The sequence below is a fragment of the Cupressus sempervirens genome, chromosome 3 (genome assembly GCF_028749045.1).
Source record: "Cupressus sempervirens isolate cs-2001-9-10 chromosome 3, ASM2874904v1, whole genome shotgun sequence".
Taxonomy (NCBI): Eukaryota; Viridiplantae; Streptophyta; class Pinopsida; order Cupressales; family Cupressaceae; genus Cupressus; species Cupressus sempervirens.
In genome coordinates, this window is record NC_143120.1 from 1,118,410,806 (window position 1) to 1,118,433,382 (window position 22,577).

At 35.0% G+C, this 22,577-nt stretch overlaps 1 protein-coding gene across 3 annotated transcripts in view; it reads right to left on the reverse strand.

Moving 5' to 3' along the window:
- Positions 1-14,349: 14,349 nt before the first annotated feature.
- The window catches only part of LOC149570720 (uncharacterized), a 65,167-nt gene continuing 56,939 nt past the window's right edge, over positions 14,350-22,577 (reverse strand). For 2 of the 3 annotated variants that reach the window (XR_016363020.1, XM_089823248.1), the window contains 4 exons: positions 16,558-16,632; positions 15,367-15,429; positions 14,931-14,978; positions 14,350-14,740 (listed from right to left, as the gene is read on the reverse strand). Coding sequence is in view for 1 of the 3 variants with exons in the window: in XM_089823248.1 (XP_089679374.1) it covers positions 14,684-14,740; positions 14,931-14,978; positions 15,367-15,429; positions 16,558-16,632 (243 nt within the window). In the remaining 2 variants the exon portion in view is untranslated. Of the gene's footprint in view, positions 14,741-14,930; positions 14,979-15,364; positions 15,430-16,557; positions 16,633-22,577 lie in introns of those variants that run through there. The other variant, XR_016363021.1, reaches the window with a different exon arrangement.

Here is a 22,577-nt window from a genome sequence, read left to right on the forward strand (position 1 = left end):
AAAACTTCACTTTAGAAATTGCATAAATTTTCCAAAAGAACTCAACATTAGAAACTTTCCAACTTGCTTTTTAATAAGTATCTCTTAAAGTCATTATTATTATAATATAAATATTATTATAATAATGCACTCAATGATTAATAAATAAATAAGAGCTCATGCAATTTATTACTTTATTAACTGTAGGTGATGACCAACTACTGAAGCCACCCACTGCACTGCCAAAAATAGAAACTGTCGAAAATAGACTTACTAAAAATAGTAAGTCCACAACTAAGACCCCCAAAACATTCTATCAACTCACAAGGGTTGCTATGATGAGCTAACTCCATCAATTGCGTAAACCTGCTACAATCAAGGACATTACAATCCTCCCTTCCCAAGATTGCTTGTCCTCAAGCAATCCGACATCAAACAAAAACCTCCACCAGGATCTCACAAGAAGCAAGTGATATCCTTGTCCTCACTGAACCAACAGAATGCCAATGCCATCATCAGGACCAATAACATAACCTACAACATGGCACCGAATATCTGTACTAACAATGCAAAAGTTGGAACATCCCTAACTGAAAAATCTGTAGGAGATCTCAACACACACTCCTTTATTATGCCTACCCAATCATCCTACAGACAATCCAGCTTAGGTTCAGACCAACTATGTACCCAGTGCAAGTCTTGAACATGTGAGTCAAACACCAAACTATAAATACTCATCACAGTTTAAACTTTATCATCAGTATGATCATCTTCATCGACATCCTCGTGTTGTTGTGATGACTCATCCTCAATCACATCAGTGTAAACTGACATACCACGATTTGTTGCTCCCTTTGGCCTTAATGCACAAGTATGACCTTTAGAGAAAGGCCCCTTGCATCAAAAGAAAAGTTGATGCCTCCTCAAATCCTCTCTAGAAATATCATTAGACATCCCCACTAACTTACCTCTTGTCCTCTACTGGTGGGGGACTCATCATTGGTCAAAAGAGCAAAAGATTTTGAAGCAAGGTTTCTTCGAGAAGAGGACTCCAAGTCATGTGCCTTCCTCATTGCAAATTGAAGAGAGCATGGGACCAAAGACTTCACCCATCCATGGAATGGCTCAGTCAATCCCTCCATAAATAACATAACTCATTTGCACTCTAAAATATCATAAACCATGACTAAAAGCCTCTGGAACTCACTGATGTAACTCTGCAATCCACCATACTACTTCAGCTGAGCCAACTCATAGAAGTACACCTCCGGATCTTCCTATCAAATCTCTCGATCAAGCAATCCACGAATTCCTGGAAGTGATTTGATCATGTCGTAAAGAAACTAACCCATGGTACCACCAGTCATGGGTAGCTCTATCTAGATGCAACACTCCAAATCTAATGGTGTCCACCTCTGACATAGGATGCAAAGCCAAATATGTGTCAAGCATATGAATCCAAGCTCAAACTGTAACTCTCCCAGTACCATCAAAGTGCTGCAACATCATCTTACTAGCAACTTGTTGTAACTCAGTATGTCGAGGTCATTGTGTCTAAGGTCCCGACCTCGCTCTGGAATGCTTTCGTTTCTGAGTCAGAAACCTACCATATTCAAATTATCTTTAATAGCTTGTGGTAAAGCATCCCACTCCGTAAATTTTACCAACACATCATCAGCAAAAAGTGCGGCATCAGGCTCAATACTAACCGCATCCATCTCAGGTCTCAAAAACATGGGCCTCTATAGCCTATCATGAGTGTCAGAATGTAAGTTAGCTTTGTTAGCTAATCCACCACGATCCTCAACTCGAACCCGATATGCATCTTTGTACCCAACACCATCTCGGGTTCTATCCTTGACTCGAGATTATGAGAACCAACAGAAACATCTCGAGCTCTCTCCCTACTTCGTCCTCGAGGTAGTGTTATCTGTTGTAGAGTATTAGACAACTATTGCAGTAGATCTGTCATCTGTTGTCGCTTGGTTGCAATATTCCTAAATGCCTGCAGGGCATCTCTATCAACCTCAACATATGTGGGTCGTAGTCCAATGCCACCATAACTACCCAGACTACCATCTAAACCAAACTGAACCTCATATTCACCTTCCCTAGGAGGCGAATTACATCCCCTTCGGGTATAGTGCATACCCAGCACAAATCTCCTATCATCGGCCATGATACTGGATAGACAAAAATGGATTAAATACAAACTACAATTCTAACCAAGCACTAAACTATCATTTAATTTGGAGCCTAATTCTTGCAAGCTGGCAGGAAACTACTCTAATACCGCTATAAAAACCCCAACTATCTTCCAACTTGAATATTGAGCACCACTTATTGTTTTTGCAATTTGAATAGTTTTATAATGTATTTTCTTTTTTTGTATGAAAATCAGAATCAACGAATTCAAGGAGTTTGAAATGATAATAGATAATAGCCACATAAACTTCCTTATCACTTTATTTATTTGCAAATTTCTTTATAAAGCAAATTCATATAATCTTAATGTAGTACCTAGACTGCAATTTATTGTGTCAAACCAAGAATTACAGTTGCTCCCCTATTGTTTACAATGACTCCTTAATGCCATGCCTTTGCAGATGATAGCTGACCTTGAATAACTCACGGCAAATGTTGGATAGCTGAGTGAATAATGGCAATTATGGAATGACTCCTAGAATTCCTTAGCATGGGCTACAGGATAATTGCATAGACTCCAATAATGGTTACATGGCTTCTTGACTGTCATCCAATCTCAATGCAAGGTTATGAATGAAAGAAACAAACCTCAATGTTGTTAATGGCTACCCCCTTTCAATGTAATTTGCATGTGTTTTAACCTTGGCCATTAATATTGATAGATAAACAAACTCTCAATATCTATCTTGACCTCTAGTACAAAGGCTCAACAAGAAATCAATAAATTCCACACTTCCAGAATTAATTGATAACACGATTCTCCATGCCACAGTAGACACAGTAGGAGAATATCTAACAAATATCAAATCCACTATACTTCAGTAGTGGAATGAAAACACTTCTCAGATACAGTGATGAACAGTAGAGAAGTTAGGCAATCTTAGCTATACCTCAGTAGCTTAATTACAAAAGCAATTCTCAAAATTTCCAACACTTATACATCAACAAGGGCATACAATTTAGAACCCAAGAAAAAGCCACGCAGGCACAAAATCAAATAAATAATCAAGCATGATTTTTCCAATGAAATGAGCTCTCATTTATAAGCTTTCATTGGCCAAAGTTTCCTTAAAACTTCGCTTCAGAAATTGTGGAAGCTTCCAAAAGAACTCAACACTAGAAACTTTCAAACTTGTTTTTTAAGAAATATCTTTTTAAGTGATTATTATAATAATATAAACATTATTATTATAATGCACTCAACGATTAATAAATAAATAAGAGCTCATACAATTTATTACTTTATTAACTGCCAAATAACACGGCAAGTAGCAGTAAGTGAAAACCCTAAAATTTTAACTTCTTGGAGACACAAGATATCCAAGATCCCAAGTCGACGTCTAGTGTCATGCACATAGTACTTTTGAGGAAGGTCTGTAAGACCCCACACATTCCATGAGAGAAAACTCATGATAAAAACTCTTGCATGTCATCCTTGTCCCCTAGAGAGGATAAATTGGTGTGCAAGAAAGAGTTGATTGTGAAGCTAGGAGAAGAATCTCTGCCAGAAATGATTCTTCGCTTCTCAGAGCCACCATTGGGATCCTTTCCATGGCCATCAAGGCTACGAGACCTTCGCAAGGGCTAGGAAGCAATCATGGAAGATTCATGTAGAGCACAGACCCAAGCAAGTTGAAAGACACGTGTAGGCATCGTCCTACCCTATCCACCAGGGTTTGAAATGGGTAGGGGCTAAAGAGGCACCACCCGTGTGAGTGGCACAGCTGCGAAGTCATCGGAAAAATCTCCAACGAAGGCTAGATGAAAGAAGACATTGGTTTTTTCAAATGCAAGGCATTTTTACCTTTGCGCACAACAGTTGTCCATTCATCTTTTTTACCGTTCTCGACAAGCTTAGCTTCGTCTCCTTGCTAGGAGTCGGCTTACAAAGCACAATCAACAAGCAGTCATTGATCTTGCGCTCAATTGATTAACACCAATAGCAGATGTTTGCCAGGTTCAGGTAAAGCCCCTTCTAGGTGAAGGTATGAGCCCCAACCTAGATGTCAATAGTTTCTTTGAGATCACGGGAAAGGTTGACTTCAACACAAACCCTCCTTTGAGGGCAAGTGATGAAAAACTTTTTTGGTTTCATGCACACCACTTGACCAAGGTTTTGTACAATGGCATGGATAAACAACCAACAAGGCATAGGGAGACCCAAAAACTCAACCCACACAGGGACCTTTAATTTCTTGTCATCTAAGATAGAGAAGTCTCAGGACGAACATTGAAAAACAAGCAGCGAAGACCTAACTATCCAAGGCCTGTGGTTAAAAATTGTGTCAGCCTAGGAACGGTTTGCAAACCAAAACAAAAAAAAGCCTTGGTGAGGCTTTAAACACCTTCAAGTTGGACTCCATGAGGAGTCCCGGCCTTGGCAACCCATTCTTTAAGTATGCTATCAAAAGGAGTTCTACCCACAAAATATCCTATCAAAGTATGCTTCTCTAGCTAGTCACAAGCATTATCAAAATCTTGAATGTTAAGAACAATATCAGGGAGCTTTACCTCATGAAACACTTTCAGAACAAACTTGTGAGGACGTTTGTTCGGTGGAGGTGCCATAAGCATATGTCATAGCAACTTCAACACCAGTATCAACTATTGGGCTAAAGTTGGTCGGAGCCATAATAAAAAACCCTAATGCTCTCACAACAAATGTGGTATGATAGGTGCAATACACAAGGAAGAATTCAGAAGAAAAGTCATACTACATGTAAAACCCTAGCAGAGCTATTTCACATTCTTCTCTCTCCGATTTTTTTTTGAAAACAAATAGAAACTAAAAAAAAGGTTTGTTTTATTTTAAAACCTGCAACCAAATAGTGAGCACTACAAGAAAAATTATAAGCTATAGATATTAATTGTTCCCTGCAATAAATGTTTTGTTTAAAAAATGGCATTAAATTGAAATGTTAGAGATAGATTAAATTAAACCTACAACACAAGTGAGGAAAATAAATGTTAAGGATTAAGCGATAACCTTGCGCCTAACATTACAAAAGTTAATTTATTAAAAATTTATAAACCAATTGCAAATTTAACAAAGAAAATTTAACATAAACTTTGAATATCATAATCAAGTTTTGGTGGTAAGTCTTACAAAACAAGGCAAATAAAATAACAAAAAAAAACAAAAAAATTTAACTCTTTGCCGACAAGCCTTCCATTGACAGTTAGAAATGAAAATAACAAAGTAGATAAAAAAATTAATGAAATGAGTTGTGGTCCCTTCTCAAAAAAGTCTCCAAAACAAGGGTGCTTCATTTAATGACATCCTTCATCAACTTTCACTGAAACAAGAAATAGTAACCAAGCTCTAATACAACGAAAGGAAAATAAAAAGATAAATGGAATAACTAAAATCCAAGAGAGATAGATGACGAAGAAAATGTTACCATGAGAAAAGCATAAACTTGAGAAATCACCCAAAGAGCAAACAAGAAGACAAAAGATTCAGGGGTAAAGAAAAGAAAAAACCCCTTGTATATTATTATAATGAGACAAAGTCTAACAATGTGTGTGCGTGTGTGTGTGTGAGAGAGAGAGAGAAGCTCATTTAAACTAACATCAATATGTAGAAGAATGAGGGAGGGACATCTCTTAAATAGAGATGAAGGGAGGAGTTACAAAAGTAACTCACAAATCTATGAATGTCACCATTCATAGTGAGTGTGTGCAAAGTGTCAACATCATCTTAAGGGGGGATAACCTGATTTTCTTAATAAAGAAATTACAAAAATAGCATGTCCACACTCTTGCGCAAGAGGACAACAATATGACATGTGCTCACACTTGGGCAAGAGGACAAATTAGATGTAGCGATCCTTGGAATATCCCTTATTTAATACAACCAAGAAAAGATTAATTTTCTAACAGTCATTGGAAGTTCTTACAATTTTGCAGAGAGAAAACATGTTTTTACGACATAGTATAGATTGGCACGGGTGTGAAATTTTTATCGGTGGAAAGATAAATATATTTACATGGTTTTTGGTTACTGGTCCTAAAAAAAAGATTATTTGATATATCAAATAAGTCAATCTACCTAGCAAAGTTTTTTAGAGACTAGTGTTTCTAGTTTTGATTTGTTTAAACATAAATTGCTTTTCCACCATTAGATCTTGATGAAAATTGGAGGAAAAGTTTATATTGGTGTTGTCTTCAATCTCACTAAAGGGATTTTCTTTATTATTTATTTTGTGAAATATACTCTTGAAAAAATAATTGCAGTTGTAGGGCATAGTCAATTAAACCTTGATATTAGAGGTTTAACGAAGAAAGCCCCGATATTTTGGGTTGTTTACTTTGGGATTTAGTTGTAAGACATTAGCATACATTGTGTGGATATGGATTTTCTCCAAAGAAGCATGTTTGATTTGATTTGAATTGAATCAATATTGTTTGAAGTGTCATTCTTGAACCCGAAATGAACTCAAAGTAAAAAGTTGTCTTGCTAGGTGACTAAGATTGATATACCATATCCCTCCTAATATTTCTTTAGAGTGAAAGGTTTATGGAGACATTAGGATAAGGTTTTCCAATCATAGCAAGATTGTTTACTCAAGAATGCAAAAGAATGTATCAATACACTTAGTGTTAAGAACCTAAAAGTTGAATATATTGATGAAACTTTGGGTTACATTGTTGATCTTATGATATTGTCTATAAATTATTTACAAATCAGTGGAATATAAAATACTTGCAAAGTAAACTTCTCACAAGAGTATTAGAACTAGAGATCCAGAGATAACTCAATAGTTGTAAGACTAACATAACTTTAATCTCATGTTATCAAAGGGTATTACAAAACTAATGTGCTAAAACCACCCAAAAATTGCCATATTTCTTATCTTCAATCCAAGATGCCCTATAATGTGTCAAAACATGCCCCAATACATGTAGTTTCCTTCTACAATTCATTTATGTGTTGAATAAATTTCATATTTCCTATTTCAGGAAACCCAACTTGCAGAGGCTATAACTTTTGAACTGAATGTCCAACTAACAAACTATCTTAAACTTTGGAAAGCTTGTGACATGCTCTATCAATATATAACCTGCCATGATGGTTGTAGACACTTATGGGCAAAAAGCTTTTGTTTGGAATTTTTAAAGGCAAAAACTTTAATTTGGAACTTTTAAAGGCAAAAACTTTAATATATTTAAATCTAGATATGATCTTGCAACATAGATTAATCGATGCGCTTATGTAGCCAATCTGTATCTTTAGAAACAAAGAAATTGGACCAATCCATGCTCAAATATAAACTTACTGTAAAAGCTAACCTTATTTAAAAACCAAGGTTGAGACACCATTTTCTAAACATATCTATGTTTGATTTGATGAGGCTACTAGCCCATATTAAAATCATTTAAACAAGATTATTTTAAACTATTATCTTGATTATAAGGGTTGAAGGTAATACCCAATCCTATGTCCTCTTTCTTAGACATCAACAATATTTGAAGCTTCCACACCCCTTTCCTTGGACAACTGGTGAAACAATCCCTTTATACTCCAAAACCAATTGTCGCCTCCTTAGTATGGCTTACTTAAGAAGTAATGATATTTCCAAATTAGGAAACTAGCATGGTATGTTACTCATGAATTATTAACAGTGTAGAACTGGCTCTTTTTTATAAAATATTGATTATTATTTGCAAGCAAATGACTTCAAATTTTCCCCCAACATTCAACCAAAACTTTATAATCTCATAAATTAAGCTACCATTATAGAACTAGATAAATCCATGATAAATTGATTGAGGGTTTCTATTTCACCTCCTTTTCATATACTAATTGGAAATTTAATATATTATCTTCCACAATTTTTTGCTTTCCCCCAATAATTAAATTGTCAAACTTAATAAAAATAGTTACTTAAATATAAATTGTTTGAAAAATAACTTTATTTGGCAACTTGTTTTAGTTGATAAATGTTTCATTTTTAACATCCCAAACAAAGGAGCACTTAGATTGTATGTCATGGTTCTGAAATCGATCAAGAAAGGAAAGAGAATTAAGGAGAATATTTCAAATTCTAAGCTATCTATGTGTGAGGAGGATGAAGACGATGATCCTAGTGGCCATGTAAAGGTGTTTTGAGTGTCATTCTTTCCTTCTTTATTGCTTGGTGTATTTTTTGGTGGGTTTTCGAATGTTGGGGCCTTTTTGGCCATGAGTCTTTTCGAGATTTTCTTGTGGACAATCTAGTATGTTGTGGAATTATTGATCTTTCTCCAAATATTTGGTTTTCTATCACAATTGAATTCTCTAGTTGTGTGCTCCTTTTTACAGGTCTCACTAGGGTATGCTCTCCCCAACTATATGCTTCTTTTGGGAGAATGGTGGGTATGCCCTGTATGGCGATACTCTCTTTGACAAAGATGCATGTGGGGGGATTGACCCCAAAACTGGGGCCGTTGATGAAAGTTTTGTGGGTAGTTGAAGTGTATCGATGCCTATCATCAATGTGTTCTATTGCAGGGGTGGTTTGTTGTTTTCTTTCACTCCCTTTGTGAGCCTCCAGTGGTGTCACCTTTCGATATCCATGGGTTTGACCCTTTATTTAGTTTGCTTATGTTTGGATTGGAGATTCCCAACTTGGATGATGTGTACGATTGTTGTGCTTGCCTATTGGCATTAGTTTTCTTGCACTTGACCTTCTCTGATTTGGGAGGCTTTTGTGTTGCTCCAAAGAATTTACCAAAGTTGTTAGTTGCTTCTAGGGTTTGTTTCAGGACCCCCTCTCCTACGACATTATTCGATGTGGATGGTTGAAGGCTTGTGTGTTTTGGTAGAGGGCTATGTTTTTCTTGGTATCCAGTCTCTTCTGGGTCCTCTCACAATGTTGCATCTATGTAATCTAAGCCATCTCTCATATGATGTCTCTGATGGTTCTCGAATGGAGAACATTGGGGTTTGGTGCTAAAGTAGTTTGTGATGGGAGGTTGTCACTTCCCTCTGCACTTTCTTTGTGCCCTCTCTAATGCTGCTAAGTGTTGATTTTCGATGCGCCCTTTTTGTGGTCTAGTGGTTGTTACACAACGGATTGTATCTATTGGAAGATCTTCTAGGAGGTTCTCTGTTATGGATAGTGATGAGGAGCCTTGCCCCAGTTTGCTTGTCTTTTGTTCATGTGATGTAAAGGGAGACCTACTCAAGAGGAGTGGTCTTGATGGTTGACTCTTTGATGGAGGGTATTTATTTCTTCTATGTGTACGTGAAAGATAGGAACAACTATAGTAGAGGGAACTATTCTTCCGACTAGAGTGTGTTTAGTGCTTTAAATTGGGCTTCTACTTTACTGTAGTGGGATACTTTGGATATTGTTATAGATGTGGATTCTGAGCTTGAGGATTTTGTGGAGGTTGTTGATTATCAAGGACAAGAAGTCTCCTCAACTTGGAGGTTTAATTTTTTTATTATGGCTTTAAGGGAATGATGTGGTAGGCCTTTTCCTTTAATTATTTTCTCTTCACCATGGAGAGTTAATAGGTTGACAAGCCCCTTTCAACCTGAGGTGCTTTCCTTGTTATGATGAATGAACTTGTGTGTTTTAGTGTTGTTCTACATTCTTTGGGACTATCTATTTTGTTAATCCTAGACAATCGTTTATTTTTCTCTTGTGGCCGAGTATACACTGATAGTTTTGAAGGGCTCACTCTGGGGTGCTTTTGGTTAGAACTTGCAATTGATTTGGGGGCTTCTCCCAACTTTTGTGTTTGTGCAGTGTGTTGTCATTCCGAAGGGGGGTCTTGGTACATTCTATTGAATTCTTCTTCAAGGTTCCTATGGAGGTGAAGCAAACTCCTATTGAGGTGGAGACTACTTTTGTGAAGTTGGAAGTTGTTGAGTTTATTATTGATGTAGAGATTTTCTGGGCTCCCTATTGCGGACATGGTGTTGTTTGGTGAGCTAACAATTTGTACCTTGTGTTGATCTTTGTTCCCAGTGTTCGTATTGAGGTGGGACCACGTTGCTATTAAGGTGCAAATGGAGATTGCAACTGGTGTCCGATCGACATTCCTTTGTTTGCCTTTCTCCTTGCTTCCCCTATTAAGGTGGGTAGCTTGACTATTAAGGTGGAAAGGAGTTTTGCAGTCAATGGGAAGATCTACTGATGCAGTACAAGGTAGGTGTGTCCCCAAAGGAGATGACCAAAGCCCCCAACAAAGAAAAACACACTAGAAGTACAACAAGATACAATTGAAAACAAACTAATTTATTAATAACAAATCTTGAATTACATCAAATGAACAAGATACATGTCTAGTTGTAAGGCCTTCCCAGTTACGACCAATACATTCTAGATTATAGACCAAACCCTTAACTCTTGAGCTATCCTCTTGCTCCAGTGGACATACTACCTCACAAGACTCAATTACATTACATATATAGCCATCAAGACGCATAGGTCAACTTTGAGTTCACAAACTCTAATAATAGGAAATATGTTATACAAAATAGGACTAACCCTTAATGAATTAATGACTAAATACATAATACACTATAATATATTTGGTGACCTTAGAAATAGGTACACACGTTATCCAACCATCTAAATCCAAGAGCGCATAAGCTAATTCTTAAATATAGAATCTCGCTGAAGCAAATACCAAGCATCGTATGAAGCACCACATAAGAAATCAGCACCCAAGAAGACGAAGCATAACTCCAACCAAATGTAACATTAAATTTTGTGCACATAAGGATGATCCATGATAGATCCAAAATAAGAAGCCAAGCCTGTGGAATATGGAAAGGACAAACAAGTGTTCGCAAAATCAAATTGTCAAACAGATAACTAGAAAACTGAAAACAAAGCAAATATCTCTTTGGGGATGCAAGAATGCCAACAACCCAAGGATGCTCCTGCATTAGACACCCAAGGTGACAAAAGATGTTCCATAAGGACTTATGAACGTCTAAAAGGATTCAAAACAATAAATCTCATGACCATTCTTAACCCATAAATCCTCTTCATCAATCACCATAGAAGTTTGGCCAAGCAAACTATTGTAAACAATTGCTCCATCAAATATCTCAGGTATGCTACTTCCAGGATCAAATGAATCATACATGTTGCATGTCATCATCTGATTAGAAGTTTTCCTTCCTCTACCTTTCTTCTTAATCACAGGATCAGATAACTTCCTCAAGTCAGACTGTTCTTCATGAATACTAACCTTAACCATGAGTTTTGCCATCCTTAAACTGAAAGTCTTGAAAACACTCAAGTTCTTAGCTTTTCCTCCTTCCTCATCCTTCAAAGTAATCAAAACAAATTTATGACATGCTTCTCAATTGTAACGATATTCTTTCTGCAATAATGTATAGCTCCTCTGTCAAATTGCCAAGGCCTTCCAAGTAAAACATGACAAGCACTCATGTTAACCACATCACATAAAACTTCATCCTTAAAAGGTCGAATACTGAAATTAAGCAAGTATTGTTCTCTAACTTGCACCCAATGATCATCTTGAAATCAGCTAATACCATGAGTAGAAAGGTATTTCAATCTCTACTATCCAAGTTTCTTAACCATTTCCTCATATTCAAGACTACCATTACTACCTCTATCCATAATAACCTTGCAACATTTATCTCCAGATTTACAAACAGTTCTAAATAAGTTCCTTCTTTGCACTAATTCCTCATCATGCTCAACCAACATGACTCTTCTCATCAAAAGAGATTCTCCAACTTCAAGTAACGCCAAATCAACATCAGAAATTTCCTTTTTCTGATCTTCCTATACAACCAAGTTTTGTTTGTCAATCTTCAAACCAAGACATTCAAAAGCTCAGTGTCCATCTTTGCCAGATTTAAAACAAGTGCCTTTGAATACAAATTTCTTATCAAAGACTACTTGCTTACCCTTATCCACTTTTGTCAATCGTTTACCTTGCATTCTTCCTAACTTATCTTTTGTCTTCAATGCATTTTGATAAGCGTCTTCAACTTGACTAAGTTCCAACATACTTAATTCATCCTAGATATTAAATTTCAAGCCATTAACATACCTTGCAACCTTTTCCTTAGAAGGTTCACAATGTCTAGATCTGATTTGTGTCATGTAAAATTCTTCAACATATTCCTTCATAGACATGTCCTTCTACTTCAAGTCTTGCAATTTCTTGAACAATTCAAGCTCATAATCTTTGGGAATGAATTTAGCCTTTACCCCATAAACCATAGGTTTCCATCTATTAATCTTAGGTTCATCATTTCTTCTCTATCCTTCTATAAGTCTTTCTACCACAAGGAAGCATGACCTTTCAACTTAGTTTGTGCTAATCTAACTCTCTGCGGATCTACAATATTCTCAAGCTCAAAATAATCCTCAAGTTCCTTAATCTGGTCTATCAATTCCTCAAGATCTAAAGAACCAGAATAATTTGATACCTCCAATGTATGACTCTTACCAACTTGTGTCATAGCTCTCAACAATCTTTCTTCTTTTGCAGGGATCTCTACTTTAGGTACTTCAAAATCTTGAGAAGCTTCTACATATTCATCTTTAGTTTTAAGCTTCCTTCTCAAGTCATTCAAGACATTTCGGATCTCATCCTCATCTCTATCTTGAATTCATCAAACATATGTTCCAGCCTCCTATGATTCATCTTTCTAGGTGGCATACTAAAACAAAACAAGTTGCGACTGCCTCAATCTTTGGTGATCTGTCCACCAACAAGAAGTCAACAGGTCTATAGCAGGTTACCAACACAACTTGTACAAGTCCTCTACAATTGTGAGCCTAAACCACGGTCTGTCACCTCACAACCAAGAAGTCCAAGTCTTGAAAAATCCACCAAGCTTAACCACGCTCAGATTAGTCACAATCAGATCAACCTTTTCTCTAATACCATCTGATGCAGTACAAGATAGATGTATACTTACAGCAGATGACCAAACCCCCAACGAATAACAACACAACAAAAGAACAAGATACAATTGAAAACTCTTTTATTAACAACAAATCTTGAAGTACATCAAATGAACAAGATACATGTCAGGTCGTAAGGCCTTCTCGGTTACGGCCAATACATTCCAAATTACAAACCAAATCCTTAATTCTAAAGCTATCCTCTTGCTCCACTAAACATGTTGACTCACAAGACTCAATTGCATTACATATATAGTCATCAAAACACACAAATTGGATTTGAGTTCACAATCTCCAATAATAGGAAATGTGTTATATATAATAGAATTGACCCTCAATGAGTTAATGACCAAATATATAATACACTATAATATCTTCGGTGGCCATAGATATAGGTTCACATGTTATCCAACCATATAGATCCAAGAGCACATAAGCTAACTCTTAAATATAGAACCTTGCTGAAACAAATACCAAGCATCGTATGAAGCACCACGTAGGAAATCAGTGCCCAAGAAAATGAGGCATAACTCCAACAAAGTATAACATTAAATTTTGCACACATAGGATAATGATCCATGATAGGTCCACAATAAGAAGTCAAGCCCGCAAAATCTGAAAAAGGACAAACATGTGTTCGTCGAATCAAACTGTCAGACAAATAATTGGCAAACATAAAATAAAGCAAATATCTTTTTGGGGATACAAGATTGCCAACAGCCCAAGGATGCTCTTGCATCATCTATAGCCAGGGAGTGCTCAGATTAGTAATTAGGGTGTTGTTTTGAGAGGCTCATTGCCAATACCGTCCTTTTTAAAGGTTTTTGGTTTAAGCCCTCTATTGTGGGTGGTTGCCAATGCATTGCCATTTGCCTATTTTGGCACTTTCTTTGTAATTCTTAGTTGGAGCTTTCGGCTCTTTGTTGCACGTGGCCTCTCTTGGCTTTGAGTTCTCTTAGGTGGTTTAGTTCTGTGCCTAGACTTTTAGTTTTGATGAGCTATAAGGTTTTTGATACCTGACAACTTTAGTTTCACTCGCTGCCATTAATGTGTTTTTAATGGTGGTCTTGTGTCCATCCTGGATTTTCTCTGTTGTATGGGGTCAGCCCCCTAATTTAGCTGCTGCTTAATTTAAAAACATCCCAAATAACCTACCAGAATTAAAATAGACTAAGGGTCTTTGCCAATTGCTTAAACCTGCAAAAGGGGGCATCACAATTTATGATAAAAATCATTCACGTATATTTTTTCTTGTGTATGATATCTCATATTGAAAATTGTCTTATGGTATTAAGATAAGATGTGAAGTTCTTGTTCGAAAATTTCACTTTCGAGATATCATTCTACAATCATATGATTTGGTTAAAATTTTGAAAATGCAAGCATTTATTTGCAATAGTTATCATGACATACAAATATTAACGGAAGAAGCCCATTAGTAAATTAGTAAATATTTTGGAAACAAGATCTTCACATTATTGTCTTTCTTCATAGACTTCCTTCTTAAGTTTTCATGTAATGCTATCTTGCTGGACACTTATGGATATTGAAGTTTTGGGATTATTGCAATGGAGAGTTATCTCACTCAATATGTTATAATTTTGTCACATACCATCATCATCAAATACATTGATGTCTATAGAAGTCCTTCCTGCCGGAACCTGTTGAAGAAAAGATAAAGAGGATAAAGAAACAGTATCACAACTAACTTAATATCCAAAGAAATAATTGATTTTAAAAGAGGCCTTTATAATCTAAAGATGATAGTTTGCATTTCATGGGTAGATTCAATATACATAAGGCATAAATGAATGTGCTAAAATTTGGAAAGAGGACACGACTAGTTCTTACAGGGCATAAACAGCTTCTAATGAGATCTGAACTATCTTGACAGCCGACCTGTAAAAAAAATGAGCACATGAAACTTTCTGATAGATACATAGCTTAGAGCAGGGTTAGTTTTGATCATCATTAGTAAAAAGTACCCCGCACTATGATAAGATTTCCCGTTTGACCATTAGCAAGGAAAGGCATCCTCTAATGATGAGATATTTGGTTTGACACGAGGAAGAAGTTTGTAATACCTATTGCATTAAGTTTATGATAATAGAATCATCAGTTTGCTAAATTTTGTTAGAACGAAGAGATATGGAAGTATCATAATGGAGTACGATTTAAGTGGTTATAAAGGACTTCATTAGTTTCAACATCCATTTATTTAAGCCTTTTGATATTCAATCATACCAGTCCCTTCACTATAACAGCTAAAGCATAGAAGTTCTAATACCTCTTGTGCTCCTCCAATTACTTCCATTTCGCAATGGTAGCATGATCCTTCAAAACAGAAGCTCTGTAAAATCCCCACGCATTGGGAGTTAGTACTAAAGCAACTATGGTTGTTATTTTACAATACTCTTATTAGAAGTTTCATTGTTGTTCTCCATTCTGACATGCTGCAGCTAATCCTCCACTATTTCAAAGAATTATTTGTTACTAATAGCACAAACCATTTCCAAATTCACACCAAATGCCATAGAAAAGGGGAAGACAAGTAACTAGAGAAACATTTTTTATGATTGCACCAAAAATCTGCAGCTCATTGGAGCAGAGCTCAACAATTATTATGTATGTAGTAATTATAAAAGATGGCACGATATTATTTATTAACAAGAGAGTACTGATCTAGTTATTCATGGACAGAAAATGCCATATAAAATGATTTCTGTATAATATGTTAGAAATTTCAAAAGGATCAATATTTAGACAACACGAGAATTGGTTGGTCTAGAATGGTTGTAAGAAATCTGGGCAGCTGAGGAATTGAGGAAAAGGAATCAGAAATTAATGATAAAAGAACGCACCATTATCAATTGTTACAATGAGCCCAAATTACAACTACATGTTGGCAAGCTACAGAACCATGTAAGGAACTCTATCAGGATAAAATCAATCATACCTTTGCAAACTTATTATGATTCTAATCTGATAAATTCTTAAGAATATATTCCTAATCATGATAAGAATAAACATGATCGACCCTGACTTAAATATCAGTTAATATATAAATCATTCTCAATTAAGATTAAAGGATATGTCCTACATAGTAAACCTAACATAAATATTAGTTCATATACTAATCCCTCTTGATTGAACTCCCTCTTGATTAAGATTAAGGGGTATGTTCTACATATTAAAACCTATAAATAAGGATAACAACTCTCTTTCATATCATCAAATATTGAGTTCATATAATATTATTATGATTATTGGAATTCACTCCCTTGAAATGGCCTGCCATGTTTTTGATACAAATATTTCCAAAAAAATATCATAATATTGCTCTTATTGACAAAATGAAATGAATACTTATATGAATAACATGTTAAGAGTAAGAAATATTTTTCCATTTTACTTAACTACTTCTGAGCATAATTCACTTGAAAGGAAAAGTAGTGAAGACTAAACAAAAATTATTTACCATATTGGGAATCATCATTCCACAATGCTCAGCAACACGTAACAAGTTTTCTCCAGATCTTGCCGGGGTTGTAACCTGGAAGTATGCAACAAGAACACTGCTAAAATTTTGGAGAGTTTAAAATTTGATAAAGTACAGATAATCTCTAAATGTAAATGCAATACTACACAAATATGCTTACCTAACATAACATATGTGTAATGGACACCCTAAAAATGCCCAAAAACTAAACCAGCTGCTGATAGGAATTTAGTCAAATAATTTGCATCCAACTCTTTATTTCTCCGTAAAATGTTTAAATCCCTTTATGGCTCCAGAAGTAAAATGTTTGTTTTTTTTTTTATGTCTTTGCATAGAGTTGAAATCACATAACATGAACAAGGAGTTTATAATAATATGCAAACTGAAGATTGAACTACTGCTGAAATAATATTATTTTTATCTAATAAAATCAAATACATAGCAGACTTTTCAACTCACTATTTACTCCAATATTATAACGTAATGTTCCAATAATGACTTCCCAACTTGCTGCTACAGTAACATGAATAGTGTCGTACTATAGTGCTGCTACAATAAAATCTGTCTTCAATCAGTCCAAGATCCTCATAAAATCATCCCTTCAAAATGGCATAAGCATCGGACAAGAAGCAAGAATGATATGAGCAAACACCCAATCCACCTATAGCTGGAAATGCGCCCAATCTGCCTATTAATGAAGCTGATAACAATGAATTCCAAAGGCCAAACCCCAAGGGAATGACATCTAAAATGTCAAAGAGAGGATAGACGTCCTCTAATGCCAACAACAGATCTGCAACTGACACATCAATTTACTTCTTATATTCAACTTGCCGAATGAAGCCACTAATGCTTATTTTATTCTTTCTCCAAGAGTCAATTCAACTCACATGAGCAATGTGGGATAAAAGATGTGCAATATAAAACATATTAAAATAATCACTTATGTCTCCCTCAAGCGCCCTCTTTTGATTTGCACACATTCTCGTAAAATTTAATATTAAAGTAGAACTTTAATATTTTACAATTAAATTAAATGTTACTTTAATAATACTTCAGGTATTAAAATATATTAGCTATTGGACTCTGAATAGCATGAGTGATAGCTCGTCGGAAAGCTCTCGCCGAGTAGTATCAAATTCAATCACCAAAACTAGTCTCCTCTTTGTCCTGCTGATTTACTAAAAATAGTAAGTATGCCTAAGACTAAGTAAATCAACTACATTTTGGCCCAAACTGGAGATGACTAGGCCAAAACACTCTAAGATCCCTTTATGTACAACTAGGCTAACGCACACACACTTGGTTGACTGCTAAAGTGGGGACATTACAATACCGGCAACCACTTAAGACTATCTCCTATAAGCAAGTGGTAACTCAAATACTCATTTACATCTCATTATGGTGTTAACATGAATATACAGTTATTACTTTGTTTTCTATCATAATTTGGTTTTCAATTAGTAATGAAATTGTTGAGAAACATCCATACAGGTGTAAGATTTGGGCTCCAAGATCTTTCAGGAGGGCTGCAAAAAATACAAAAGTAGATGAAGACACCCCCATCCCCCCACCTTATCCATAATTTATGTGGATGGAAAGAATTAATCGCAGAATTTAGGCCAGGTCAGGTTTCCATGTATGAAAATGTATCCCCACAAATGAAAGATGCCAGCCACACCCCACTAAGAACAACACCGATGTAAAAAATGAAAAAGTTAGTAAACAGTCTCGTAGAAGTGCTGAAATCTAACTCTTATTAAAGCATGCATCTCCACTTTAGACTAAGAACCCTGTGTTGTATATCTATTAAATTTCCAATCCAAAAATGGAAAGAGGTGAGGCAAAATAAAGATCTATAACACATGTTCATATTTTCCCATGCCCATGTTTTAATGGGACTAGATTCAACCAATAGATTGAAGAATAAATCTAGGATGCCTCATTATAAAAGCATGTCGAGGTGAAAGTGAGTGAACAAAAGAATTGTATGCAACCTCACTAAATTTAAAGAATATTATGAAGCTACAGATGAGGTGTCATCAAAGAACAGAACAAAAAGGTGAGATTCTATGAACAAGACTGAGATGTCTAACAACTATTTATCTTAATACAGTAAATCTTCTAGACATGTATAATCCTATGGAAGCAAGTCGCCAAGTTAGGCTTTAGCATTTAACTGCACACCTTTTGAATGGACACAAAATGGAATAGCCTGTAGAATAAATGGTTTTCTAATTGTGGGAGGGAGCTCCTTTTTAACTAAAATCTATTAAAGTAATATTTAAATTATAATGGTTATTCGAGTAGTTTTCTTAGAAACTTTCTATTATGTAATCAGTCAGTTTCACTAACCTCTAGTTCGATTGATTTTGTTATGGAAGATTCTTCTATAATCTTCTTTATAAGGAGTATTCCTCCTTTGTTTAATAAAAAATCAATAATTATTTCATGGTATTTGAGCAGGGGTTGATTTTTTATAAATTTTCCCATAAAATTTTGTGGTTTAATAACCTAGGAGTTTTAAAGAAATTTCTAGAAGTTTTTGCCTGATGTTTTTAAAACAAATATCATGGGGATATTTTAGAGTTTTTTATAGAATAAAATTATTGTTTACTCCTGAATGTTTCATGAGAAAACCTTGAAGATTTTCAAGGGTTTTTTGGTCAGATTTTTGCTTCAACAAAAATCAAGCTTTTTAGATTTATTGATCTTTGCTCCAGCAAAAGTTAAAAAAATTAGAGGGTTTTTGCACAATTTTTTCCAGAAAATAGTGGCTTTTTAGCCCAAAGTTTGCTGATTTTTTATGGTTTTTTACCATTTTTTGATACAACACGAAAAGTTTCTGACAATTTTTTCACAAAATTATTGTTTTGTTTTGCAGCAGCTTTTCTTGACGATTTTTGGATAAAATTGTGGTTTCTTGCAGCGGTTTTTGTGTTGCACCTAGAAATTCTAGGGCGAATAGTTCCTACAAAAGTACTTAAGAGTTTTTGCATGATTGTTTTACAAAATTGTGGATTTTCCAAATTGTCACAGTTTAGAGCAATTTTCCAAAAAATCATGGGTGTTCGAAATTTTCTGCATGAGCTTTTAAAAAAAGTAATGGGTTTTTGTTTTTGCCAATTTTTCTCAACAAAATTTGAAGGTATTTAAGAAGCCAAATTTTATCTTGTTTTACATGACTAGATAATGTGAGCTGGCTTCATTACCTAACATAATGTTGGAAGGTACCCAAAGATTCAACGGCAAGGAGAAAACCATAGCCCTTGGCATCAAAGACCCTGTGTGTATTACCAGGTCGTAAAATTTTGGGGACAACTGTTGCAATTAATAGAATGACCATTAAAGGAGGGTATTAAATTAATATTGTTCTATGAAGTAGTTTACTTAGTAATTTTTTGTTTTGTAAGCCAGTCAGTTTTAGTAACTTTTGTTTGTCTTTAGTTCTCAATTGTTTCCATTATGCAAAGATTTTTTGTAATCTTCTATATATAAGGAGTATTCCTATCCTTCATTTGATACAAAAATCAACTATCATTTCAGAATCCATAGATTTAGAGGCATGCATTGAAACAAACTTAATAAAAAACCTACCTATGTATTTTCTTGATTGAGATCATAAAGCATTTTCAGCACATCTACACTAGATAAGAAGAATTTTTTTACTTAACTTTGTCTATTGTCAAAAAATCTAAATCACCAAAAATAAGAGATTTATAACACAAATGTTAAATGCAAGAATCACACATAAGTTTGTGAAACTTTTTTTGGCACAAATTGCATTATTGTAATTTATAATGTTCCCATCTCATTATTGTTTCATGAAATTTTTTATTTTCTTCTGAGTTAACCATTAAGCTTCTAGGTGTACAAGGAAAACTCCAAACATCATGGAGGATGCACATTAATTATTTATAGGTTTTTATTGGTTATTTTGAGCTAAGTTGGTGTTATGGATTGCCATAACTCTTTCAAAAGTAAATCCAGACTCTTTGGGCTATTCTTCAAACTTCTTGGTGAGCAATTCTATTTTTAACAAGTTAGACATTTGGCTCCAATCATCATTATACATCTTTCGTATCATCCCAGTGTGTTCAAAGCTTGAACCCAATTCAATTTTAGTGCTTTTTACAATTTGAGTGAGCTATTAAATTTTCGTTAATATTCCACTAAAGTGGTCTAAAGTGGAAAGGTAATGAAATTGTTTAAAATTGGACGCATAGTTAAGAGGAACTTAACACGTGTATTATTATTTCACATGGGTCATTTTTTGGGGGAAAATGAATTATTATAATTTTAAAATGCAAATTTCCTCCAGAAGATAAAAAATGAAGAGTAGAGACTCATTTGTTCCTATATTAGACATTAGACATCGATATGTTATTGGATTGAACCTGTCTGTTCCTCCTTGAATCTTAGAGGACAAAACCCTTGTTAGGTAATTCGTTGAGTTCTTCCTTGATACTTCGCCAATTGTACTACTATTCATTGAACTGTTATATGCAAACTTTGCTTCTGCTAAAATCAAATCCCAATTACCAGGCTTATCTCAAACCAAACTCCTCAACAAATTACCTAAACTCTTGTTCACCGCCTCTTTTTGTCCATCAATTTGTGTATGAAAAGTAGAACAAAACTTCAAATCAATATCCAACTTCCTCTACGGTGTCCTCCAAAAATAACCTAAAAACTTGCTATCCCTATCTGAAACTATACTCCTCAATACCCTGTGCAATCTTACAATCTCTTTAAAGAATAAGTCAACTAGATGTATTGCATTAGATATCTTCTTACAAGGAATGAATGTGATATTTTAGAAAATCTATCCACTACCACAAATATAGAATCATTACCTCTATGTCTTCGGTAAACCCCAAAACAAAATCCATGCTAATATCCTCCCTAGGTCTACTAGGTATAGTTTAAGGTGTATACAAACCCACATGCTGACTACCACCTTTAGCAACCTGACAAACTCTACAACTTTGAATAAAATTTATACATCCTTATAAATTTGTGGCCAATAATACCTCTCACTTATCAAACTTATTGTCATGTCAATACCAAAGTGTATGGAAAGTCCTCCAATATGTTTCTTCTTAATCAAATTATCACCTATTAATCCTCTAGGTATGCATAGCTGAAGTCCCTTGAATAAAATATCATCCCAAATGAAATAATCCAGTCATTTCCTTCAATCAACTGTTACCGGTTCCTTACAAGTCTTCCATGCATTTGAAAAATTAGGATTTATCTCATATAAGCTCTTCAATTCATCGAATCCAAGTATTTTTAGCTTTATTTCTATTGGCAAATTCCTTCTACTCAATGCATCAACTGCTCTATTAGATTGTTCACTTTGGTGTTTCAACACAACTCTGCAAGAACTCAACCCATCTCATGTATCTCTAATTTAATTTCCCTTGACTATTCAAATATTGCAAGTCTTTATGATTAGTATACAACACAAACTCCTTTGGCAACCTGTAATGTCTTCACTTCTTGAAAGCTTGATCTATGGCATAAAACTCTAGATCATAACCAAATAATTCCTCTTGGCATCATTTAACTTTTCACTATAAAATGCAACAGGTCTACCTTCTTGACTTAAAACAACTCCAATCGCATTCACACTCGCATTACAATCCACTTGAAATACTTTATTGAAATCTGGTAAGGCCAAAACTGGTTTTTCAAAAGCTTTATGCTTTAATAAATCAAAACACCGGTCAGCTCCATGTGTCCATCTAAAGTCCTTATCACCTCTCATAGTCTTTGTCATAGGATTACAAATTTAATTGAATTCCTAATAGATTTATGGTAGAAACAAGTGAGTCCATGAAATGATCTAACTTATGCAATACTCTCTATTGTAGGCTATTCCAAAATCCAGGATCCATCTTCAAACCTTTAATTGAAATCACCAATCCCAAAAATATTCTCTTTGTTCATGAAAAAAAATTTTTTTATATTGATCAACAACTTCTCTTCTTTCA